Genomic DNA, 11,629 nt, shown 5'->3' on the forward strand with positions numbered 1-11,629 from the left:
ATACTTTTTGTGAATGGTATTGTCATAGTTGAATATTCGAAAGAGAAATTAAATGAGAAACTTAAAATGTGAGACAAGATTTATAAGATTGTGGCTTTCACATAAGGTGAAGTTAAACTTGGTATATGGAGTATAAGTTAGTAAGATATGAAAAAACCTATTGTATATGTGGAAATTGGAGATTATACGATATCACAAGTCACAAGGTTTAAGTACCTAAGGTCAATCATATAAAACAATGAGAAATTGAGAGAGATGTAAACCATAAGATTTAAGTGAAAGGATGAATGGAAGAGTGCTTCAAGTGTTATATGTGACAAAAACGGGCCACTCAAGCTTAAGGGAAAACCTAATTGTCAAGTATAAGACATGCATTATTATATGAAATTGAATGGTAAGTGTTAAAATGTTAAGAATAAAGTCAATACAACATAGATGAGACTGTTGTATAAACATATTATATATTATATGATTAGGAACAAAATGCAAAATAAAATAAGGGTACATCCAACTATAGAAAAATAGTAGAATAATGTATTTGGTAATTTGAGGATGTTTGGATGAGACAGCTAGAAACCCTATGTAATGAATATAGATCAAATGGATGTTATACTAATTTCTAGAGGTAGAATGGGACCAAACTATATGCAAATCGAATAAGAAAATTTTAGAGATTAACATTTTGTCTATCAATATAATTTATTATATACATTATGGTGTAATTTGATGATATAGTCAATCTCACTTGTAGGATTAAGAAATTGCTGATATATTTTTTATTCATTTAGAAAATATCCCTGCATTGCATTTAATTCTATTTTGTATACATGTATGATATATTCATTCACTTATAAATAACATTTTATTTTTCCAACTCATGCTTCATCTCCAAAGATTAAAATATGCACCGCTTATGTTATCAAATGATATGAATATTATTTTCATTAAAATGCTTTATTTAAGCATTGAAGGGGTAAAACCAAGGTATTGGTATAACCAATGTATTCCTTACCTTATAATCCTCTATATGGTTCTTTTTTTCAATAAATGTAGTTCCGAAAAATATATATTGTTAACCAAAATATGGCTTCTCTTAGCTAAATACTACTCACTTAGAATTCCTAACCACGAGAAATTTGTTGGCCATTACTTTTTTCATTAACAATTTAAGGTTTTACTCAACAAAATAATAAAATTAGGCTCTTCTCTCTTACCAAACTGTTTCTCTATATGCCTCTATGAATTGGAGATCAAGCTCAACATCTATAAATTAAGTAATTATTATCCACATTTGTGCAGGATCCACATTTAGACATTTCTCTGCAAATAACACTAATAAAACACAAAAAGAAAGGTATTGGTAACCCTCAAGGTTAGAAGTATTTGATCATTGACGTCATATATATATTTTTCATCTCCAAATGTTAAATTAAACAAATAATATCATTTCAGGCATGGTAGATATTCAAAGTTTCAACTATAACCCTTACAAACCAATGGCCTTTACACTTGCAAGAATGTGATCAAATTTCCTTCAGACTATCAAAACATGTTACAGCAAAAGACACAAACCTCTAAATATAAATAGGGGATATCAAAATGAATACTCAAAAGGAAAAAGATAACATAAATACCTAACTAATAGTGGAAGTACAGTTGCACGAGAATTTTGGACAGCCAAAACCTGAGAAATTTGGCATATATCCATGCTTAAACAATAGCATACTGGAGTGTTTCCGAGTCTTTAGGCCGCCACATGGACTTCTGGACACATAACAAGCCCTCCTTATCCTTGGAGTACGTCATGCGAACCTCCCACTGCATAGCCTTTATCATGCTCTCAAGCTCTTCGATGATCTCAACCGTATCACGAACAATAAGTTTTCCTCCGGGCCTGAGTATCCGATCAACCTCAGCCACTACAGCAGCAATGTTGCACCTGTGTAATAATAAGCATCAGAAAAACTAGACTAATATACAGTGTTATACTAATCGGATAACCAAGCTCTTGCTGGTGATGAATGCGAAATGAAATAGTTGATGGCACCTTTCTTTAAGCTTCGAAAACAGATGATCTGCATGGAGTAGATCATAGGTCCTTGGATAAGTGTTAAATGATTCACACCAATCATGATATATACCAAAAAGACCACGTTCGTAAATGATAGGAAGAGTATCTGGGGCGTCAGTCGAAACCACATTCATAACCCAAATATTCAAATCCTTCAATGCTGCAGCAAATCTGGAAACCACGAACAGTGGAAGATGTCAAACAAGAATATAATACCAATTAATAAATTCAGAGTAAAAAATTGAATCAGTGACTTCTGCTCACCCTCCATAGATAGATCTCATATCCATGACATTCCGTATATTTGACCACTGAATTCCCATCCCTTTTAGATAAGACTTGGATACTACGTTTTTCCAGTGTTCATAATCAGCAGTAAAATCTTCCGGGGCAGGCTTTCCATAAACTCCAACTTGGGAACTCAACAACCAATAAGGTACTTTGGCCACTCTTGCTGGCCATTTCTCTGGCCATTGTGACCCACGTTCGCTTGAACTCACTGGCGCTTTGTGTAGGCAAGCTTGCAATGGCACATTCCTGTGACACCAATGTCATTAGACTGCATGTGTATGTCAAAATACTGCAATTTGTACTTCAGAAAAAAAATCCCATGTTGCAAACATTGTTCATGTGTAGCAGAACATCTAACATTCTTCAATTGTATCAGAAGGGGAGGAATGAGAGGGAATTAAAATAAATATTCAGTTGTCTTAATTAAGTTTTGTTCATATTATAACTGTCTAAAATGAACATCAGCATTGGTTTTTATTTAAAAAATAAACATGTCGCAGTTGAGAAAGAAATACCATGCTGCATTAGGATCATCAGAATCTGGACAAACTGGAGGCTCACTCTTCGATCGTTTCTCATAACAATCATTTGATGTTGGCTTCCTGTATACAGCTATACCAACTCCATTAACTCGATCCTTGCTGATCGACACAAGTTCCCAGCACATTGCTTTTGTTAGTGACTTCATAGCTGCAGGTGAATTAATAAAATGTCAGGACTTAGGATTATTATAACTACATTAAAATGAAAAAAGGCAAGCATAAGTCTAGTTATCATATACCATTCCATATTTCAACATCTTCTGGAAGCTTCTGATAAATAGGAGTAGCAGACCATACAAATAAACCACCAGGTCGCAATACTCTATTCAGTTCCAAAAGAAGTTTACCACCTGCAGTTGTAGGGGGGAAATCAGGCCTTCATAATAAAACTCAGTTGCAAGGAAAACCAGTTTTAGAAATGCTTCAAATGAATTAATCTAAACACCAAATAAAAGCTGTCATCGTAATACCTTCAATATGCCATGGAACTCTGCACCTTGCACAATGGACTGCGTCAAATACTTTACCAGGGAAGGGAAGCCTCTGTGTGCCCATCACAGCAGAAATAGCAGGAATTCCCCTTTCAAGTGCAAATTGTACCTGAGCTTCATGTTCGTCCTTCGGTGCGAGTGACATTGCGAGAACATCTCTGTCAAAGAGAAAGCCTCCAAAGCTGGCAACACCACATCCAACATCTAATATAACACGTGTATGTTTTCCCCAAGCAATGTCAGGTACAAACTGCACCATTTAAACTTCATTTTGTAAAATGCTCAACAACATCAAATAACTTTTTTCAATATACATGTAGCAATTCAATGATAATAGTGTAAAGATTTATCATCGTACTATATTATTATGTAGCATAACATTTCCTATCAATAAAAAAATTGATTTGTGAGGATCAAATGATGTAGCTGAACATGTAATATCAATTTAAGCAAACATGCAGCAAAGGTTACCCAGATCTGCATTTATAGACACATTATTAATGTCAAATAGCAAAGATAAAAGTCAAAGTTAACAAAATATATATATTACCCCTTGTATAAAGTCAATGTAATGAAGTGCCCCGTGCTTGAATTGGGTACCACCACCAGGAAAAGTAAGGTACTCGCCCGTAACTTTAACCCAATTCTGATGCCCCTTGACTTCAGCAAGCTTAGTGTGTGGAACATTGTAATACCATATCTGCAGAAGAGTAGCTTATACATTAGAGTTTGTGGTCAAACATAGAATTAAAGTTAACAAGATTTGAGTTTATTTAGACCTTCTCTCTGCTTCGAGGCCACTCAATTGATTGTTTATATCCTTCAGGGAGACTGACAAGGCAGGTAGGGGGTTCTTCAGGACAGTGCCTTTCTCGATGTTCATAGTGTTTAGTACTCTGAAGACTCCTAATTGCTTTCCAGTTATCAAGGCATGGGATAAAGTCGGGGCCAGCTGTGACATTGCAAAGTTTCCAAGTGTACGCAGTTGTCTTCTTGGAGGATTCTTGAGACTCCTTTTCATTCTTTGACTCTGCTGCCTGAGTTGAAAAAGACCCAGTCTGTGTTGTACTTTCCTTCAGAAGTTCGGACTGGGCCCCAGAAGGGTATACTTCATTAGAACTCTGGTTTTTGGCATTATCATCTGTGTTCTTCTCACTTGAGCTTTCATCAGAATCTTTGTTATCACTTTGTTCCCCCTTCTCCTCTATGTTACTATTTGCTGTTTCATTAGAGTTATCAGAATTCTTTTCACTTTCCTCTTTATCAGACTTATTGTTATCATCTGATTCAGATTTCCTCTCATTCTCATCAGAATCAGATTCCTTAGTGGAAGTATCATCACTATCTTTTACATTCTCTGTAGCTTCTGAGTTTGAATCATTATTTTCAGTCTTGGAATCTTCATCTTCTGTTTTCTTATCTGCATCTTCTATCTTATCATCTTCCAAAGACTTGTCTTCTTGTTTTTCTGGCAAGTTAGAGTTGTCTTCAGAGGAGACATTACTATCCCCCTTAGTTGCATCCTCCGGCAAATCTCCCGGGTTATCTTCAAACTGCCGAGTATTGCTATTATTGATTTCACTCGCCTGTTCTTTTATATCACTCTGTTCTTTCACCTCATTCTTATTCTCATGTGCATCTCTATTTTGCACAGGAACAACAGAGGATGATGTCATCATCCAAACACCAGCCAAGCATAAGGCCACAAATACAACAATAGTCACTGTTGAACAGTAACTCAAAGATGATCTCCTACCATCTACTCTTGTATATTTTCCTATAGCCATGTTTTCTGAGGGTGCAATAACTCAAAGATAATTTAGACCTGGTCAACAACCAAACAATTGAACACCACTCACGCTGTTGGCAGTCATGAAGAAAGAACCAAAAATTCAAGAGTCAAAATAAATGCTCCAACATATAAGTTAAATCACGTGAAAATCTAATGGTTCAGATCTAGTGACTAATTCAAATCACGTGAACCATTAGATTTTCATATAATGGATGACTAAAATATGAAGTATGTTTTTTTAACTTACGTGGATCCCCTATCTATATAAAATATATGGGAGGGGATCTACTTACTCATTCCAGGAGTAAGTTAAAAAATCTACTTCACATCTTAGTTCTTTATTCTATGAAAATTTAATAGTTTAAATCTAGTGACTAATTTAAATCACATGAACCATTAGATTTTCATAGAACGAATGGCTAAGATGTGGAGTAGGTTTTTTTTTAACTTACCGCTGAAGTAAGTGGATCTCCCTCCCTTCGAATCTAATAGTATTTTTTTATGAAAACTTCTTTCAAAAAACATTTAATACACAGATATTTTACTATATTTATCCCCTCCCTATCATTTTGTATGGATCCGCCGCTAGTCATAAAAAAAGGTTCATCACTGGTTGGGTCATTAATGGCAACACACAGAAAGTGCATGGTTGCGTAAATGGAAAGTGCAACATCAAAATTAAACACAACACCTTTAATATGCGGTGCATGTTAATTTCCACCTTCGCACATTTTCGTTACACAAAGCAAGTGTAAACTCTAAAGTGATTTGAATTCAAAATTCACCACACTCCAATTTTCAACCAAACCAACTCACTTTTGCAAACACTAATTTAAACAAATGAAACACCAAATCAAGCTAAGCGAATCTAACAGAGTTCAATCAGTAAGAGCAAAATGTTTTCAGCTTTTGAACTTCGAAGTTAACATAAAGCATTTACTCAACATAAATATTGTAAAATCGAAGTGATATCAAGAAGAATAACATAGATCAGGAATCTAGAGTAATAAATGTGCAGAGTTAGTTGAATTGAGAAATTGAAAGTAGGAAAGGACTAAGGTTGAATCAGAGTATAGAAGTTGAATATGAAGAACATGTATTATAGATTTGAGTATGAGGTACCTTTGATTCTTGAAAAAAAAGAAAGCAGATCTGAGAGAAGAAGAAGTGTTATCTCTTTCCCATTTTTGTTTATTGTTGCATTGAGAGAGAGAGAGAGGTGATATGAAAGGTTTAAGCGTGTATGAGAGGTCAACAAGAGATGGGTTTAATACTAATGATAATAATTGAAGTTATGTCACCGTGGCTCATAATAAGTGTCTTCCTAAGTTCGCTAGAAAATCAAAATCTTATATTTTTTGAGATCTAATTGAATTTTATATTAGTATACTGATTTCTTTGTTAGAGTCCTAAAATTTATACACTAATTTAATATATCATTCACATTTGATTTATATTACTTTTGTTTGAAAGTTAATAATATTAATAAATTAATGTTGGATGATTATTAACATTGTAAAAATCTTTATATTTTCAATGTATATATATTAAACCTATCTTCCTAGGGAGTGGGATTATTTTTGGTAGACCGCCGAGTGGGATTTATGAATGGAATATTTTTATATAATTTTTTTTTTAATTTTTAATTTGAGGTTCTTTTAAATTATCTATCCAGCAAATTGTTGTTTAATAATTAGACAATCTAAATTTAGAAGGATTTGAATTTTTGAATCCTAGGATAAGCATCTTTCGAAAGGCCATTTTATAAAATATTTTGACTTGTATGATTCATTTTTTTTAACTTTTTAGGAGGAATAAAAGAGATGCATAACATTATAATATTTTGAATGTCATATATTGCAGTTTAATTAATTGATCTGGTGATGTAAAATAATATATGCATATAATGAAGTAATGTTATATATATATTTATTTATTGATAATTTAGTGTAAAGATCCATCAAATAATAGGAAAGTGATATTGTCACTTCATGAAATTGACAGGATTTGTTCTATGATATATGTCATGTTTTATAATTATGAAGATATCAAAGGGTTTATTAGGAATATATAGCAGATTTTTTTGCAATAATGTACAAAAATAGAAGGGGTTTCATGAGAATATGGTTCTTTGTTGACTCATGAAAGGAAATATCTACATTTAACTACATGTACACCAAGTAATAATCTCAACACGCTGAATACTTGAAACAATTTTTTTTATAGTTTTACACAAAAAATATTATCAATGTTGACTATATATGTTTCTTCTTTAATCACAGGCGAAGAAGAAGGAGAAAAAAATAAGAAATGATTCTTTGGACGGTGGAAATGGAGATTTTAGTTTCATAACAATTTCTATTAAACTAAGATAAGAACAAAGAAAATGAAGAATGAGATCAGAGCCACATGGAGGTGCGTAAGGATAATACTAAAAATTGATTTTATATTTGTCCATTTTATTCTAATTCTATTAAATTGTTTGCTTGTTTTTTTAAATAATAAAATATGTGGTAAATCGTATTCAATTTTTTTGTTCATTTCAATTATCATTTTAGTTAGGAAACAATATCTAGAATCCCAATTTTAAAACATAATATAATATAAACCAAAATAAGAAATATCAAGATGTTGGAAATTCCTTATGATTGATGAAATATTAATCTTAGGATCTTGAATCTTATGATTCTCAGACACATATATGAAAAACAAAGTGTGCAGTAACATACCTGAATCCATATTTTGGATGTACTCCTATGATCTGCGTTTTCTGAGATGAGTTTTGGTATGATGGTCTTCCTCAACCAAATCTTTGATTCCTCTTGGGACTTGCGTTTTCACTATGATGGGGAGAGGAGAAAAATGAATTTTGATTTGGTGTGTTGGGGATTATAACCTTTTTTATGCGTTAACTTATAGGGTTCCTATTATCCCCTATAGGTTAATCTGATGGGAATCCACCTATTAAGCCCATATCCATTTTCAGCTTTTAGAAATCTATGAAGTGTCAGTAATTAAATCACTTATAATGTAACCACTGAAATAAATAGTTGATATCATTGTATCAAATATATGATGCACACCTTAATTAGAAATTATAAATTTCTAACAATCTCTCACTTAGGCTTCATATCTTCCTAATACAATTATATCACAAGTCCTTTAGGCGTACATCCGTATGCTATTTACATTTAGACTTCTCCTTAATACAATCTGATTCATCTCATGTATCAACTATGGAACCACCGCGACTTTCATCACATGCAAGCGTGACTCGACCACGATGATCACCATATTAATATACTCAATGATGTAGATTAAATATGGATGAGTGGCATGGAAATTTCATGCAATATGATATCAAATATGTCTATTTCCAACTAATCCTTCTTTATTCTTTAGTGAGATCAATCCAAAGTCTTTAATTGGATGAGTGACATGAAAATTTCATGCAATATGATATCAAACATGTCTATTTCCAATTAGTCCTTCCTTATTCTTTAGTGAGATCAATCCAAAGTCTTTAATTGCAACACAATAGTTACAATGCACAATTTTTTAAACCGGAGCAATAAACCATCAACTTTATTATGCATAAAAAACTGTATATAACATCCAAAGTAAATCATAAAACATATAGACTCCCACTGAACTAAGATACCCTAAGGAACAACACACATATGAGCAACATGCTTATGAAAGACTTTAGGTACCAAACCCTTAGTTAGTATATCAGCTAGCATAAAATTTGTCCCTATATGTTCTATAGAAATTTGTCCATTTTGAAAACTTTCTTTAACAACCAGAAACTTTATGTCAATGAATTTTGACTTTGTAGAACTCTTATTGTTGTTGGAATAAAGAACCGTGGACTTGTTGTCACAATAAATCCTCAATGGCCTTTCAATACCATCAACCACACATAAGCCAGTGACAAAATTCTGCAACCATATATCATGGTCTGATGTTTCAAAACAAGCCATGAACTCTACAGCCATGGTTGAAGGAGCTATAAGCGTCTGTTTCGCATACTTCTAAGAGATAACACCTTCAGCCAATACAAACACATATCTAGAGATGGAGTGTCTATTGTCTAGACATCCAGCAAAATCGGAGTCAGAGTACCCAATGATCTTTAAATTCTCAGACCTCCTATAAGTGAGCATGTACTCTTTTGTTCTCTTCTAGTAACACATAACAAGTTTGAATGTCTTCCAATGATGCATTCCATTATTACTCAAATATCTTCCCAAAATTCCCACGATAAATGATATGTCGGGACGTGTGCAAACTTGAACATACATTAGACTTCATATTGCAGATGCATAAGGAATATTTTGCATCTCTAATCTTTCAATGTCATTTTTGGGGCACTGTTCGAGACTAAATTTGTATCCCTTAGCTATAGGGGTATCTCCTGGTTTATTGTCTTTTATACCAAATTTATCCAGAACTTTATATATAGCTTTCTTGTGATAACCTTAGGATACATTGAGAGCGATCTCTCAGTATCCAAATACCTAATACAAAAGAAGCTTCCTCAAGATCTTTCATTTCGAAATTCTTCGTTAGAAATATCTTAGTCTCATATAATAGTCGCATATCACTGTTAACAAGCAGTATGTCATCGACATATAATATCAGGAAGATAAGTTTACTCCCATTGAACTTATGGCATACACAATCTTCAACTTTATTTGCCTCAAAACCATACGAGGTAATAACTTGATGAAATTTGTGATTCCATTGATGGGAAGCTTGTTTAAGCCCATAAATGCATTTCTTTAATTTGCATACCATAGGCTTTGAGCCAACTGACACAAAGTTTTCTGGTTGCACCATATAGATCATTTCCTTAATGTCACCATTTAGAAACGTAGTCTTAACATCCATATAATGTAGCTCTAAATCAAAATGAGCTACTAGTGCCAATATTATTCTAAAAGAATTCTTCGAAGATACTAGAGAGAAGATTTCTTTATAATTAATGCATTCTTTCTAAGTGAAGCCTTTAGCAACTAGACGAGCTTTATATCTGTCAATATTACCCTTCAAATCCCTCTTGGTTTTAAATATCCATTTGCAACCAATGGGTTTCGCACTTTCAAGTAATTCGACAAGATCCCAAACGTCATTATCATGCATAGATTTCGTCTCATCCTTCATGGCATCAACCCACTTTTGAGAGTTAGAACTTTTCATGGCTTGACAGAAGTTCAATGGATCATCTTCTGTCAACCCAATGTCATCCTCATGCTCTTGAAGAAATACAATATAATCATCAGAAATTGCATTTATCCTCTCTCTAGTGGATCTCCTTAATGGCACTTCTACTTCTTGAGGTTGTTGAATTTGTTCTATAGGTACTTGAGGGAGAACCTTATTGTTGTCTTGTTCTGAAATATTGTCAAGGACAATATTCTCAATATTATCTTCTATTACCGAATTTATTCTTTGAATGGTAATATGCACAATAACTTGTTCACTATCAGTGACAGGTTCTTCCTCAACGACAACATTCATTATGTCCTCTTCCTTCCCAAAATCAAAATCCTTAAGAAATCTTGCATTTCCCGTTTCAAAAAAGAGTCTTGAAATGGGATCATAAAATTTATAGCCCCGAGAGCGTTCAACATAGCCAACAAAATAACAGCTAACTGTTCCTGGGTCTAGTTTTCTTTCATGTGGTCTATAAGGTCGCGCCTCATCTGGACAACCCCAAATGTGCAAGTGTTTTAAGCTTGGCCTTTTATTAGTCCAAAGCTCATATGAGGTTTTGTTAACTACTTTACTTGACACTATATTAAGGATGTAAACTGTGGTCTTTAAAGCTTCCCCCAAAGAGACTCTAGTAAGGAAGAATGACTAATCATACTTCTCACCATATCCTTAAGAGTTCGGCTTCATCGCTCAGCAACACCATTCATGCTAGGTTTGCCTAGCATAGTATATTGCGGAAAAATTCCACACTCTCTGAGGAAAAACGCAAATGGCCCTGGATGTTGTTCTCCTGATCCATCATATCTACCATAGTATTCACCACTATGGTCATATTTGACAGCCTTAATTTTCTTTCCAAGTTGAAGTTCAACTTCAGCCTTGAAAGACTTGAAAAAGTCCAAGGATTGGGACTTCTTATGTATAAGATATAAGTAGCCGTACCTAGAGTAATCGTCTATGAACGTAATAAAATAATGTTGTCCATTCCAAGAAGCCATAGGGAAAGGACCACATATATCTGTATGTATTAGTTCTAAGACATCTTTAGCTCTTTCGACACCTAATTTCCTTTTGTTTGTCTGTTTTCCCTTTTTGCACTCAACATAGACTTCAAAGTCTGATAAATCTAAAGGGTCAAGAATTTCATCCGACACAAGTCTTTGAATTCTTTGTTTAGATATATGACCTAAACGCTTGTGCCATAAGGTGGCAGAATTCTCTT

At 33.6% G+C, this 11,629-nt stretch overlaps 1 protein-coding gene across 1 annotated transcript; it reads right to left on the minus strand.

Moving 5' to 3' along the window:
• On the minus strand, positions 1,428-6,412 carry LOC109326743 (probable methyltransferase PMT26). Its single transcript, XM_019559527.1, has 9 exons — positions 6,310-6,412; positions 4,175-5,220; positions 3,946-4,095; positions 3,375-3,645; positions 3,144-3,254; positions 2,878-3,052; positions 2,336-2,608; positions 2,048-2,242; positions 1,428-1,939 (listed from the first exon to the last, which is right to left on the minus strand). Exons 2-9 carry the CDS (start codon positions 5,180-5,182, stop codon positions 1,711-1,713), a joined length of 2,412 nt encoding a protein of 803 aa, XP_019415072.1. The 5' UTR covers positions 5,183-5,220; positions 6,310-6,412; the 3' UTR covers positions 1,428-1,710.

The sequence above is a fragment of the Lupinus angustifolius genome, chromosome LG14 (assembly GCF_001865875.1).
Source record: "Lupinus angustifolius cultivar Tanjil chromosome LG14, LupAngTanjil_v1.0, whole genome shotgun sequence".
NCBI lineage: Eukaryota > Viridiplantae > Streptophyta > Magnoliopsida > Fabales > Fabaceae > Lupinus > Lupinus angustifolius.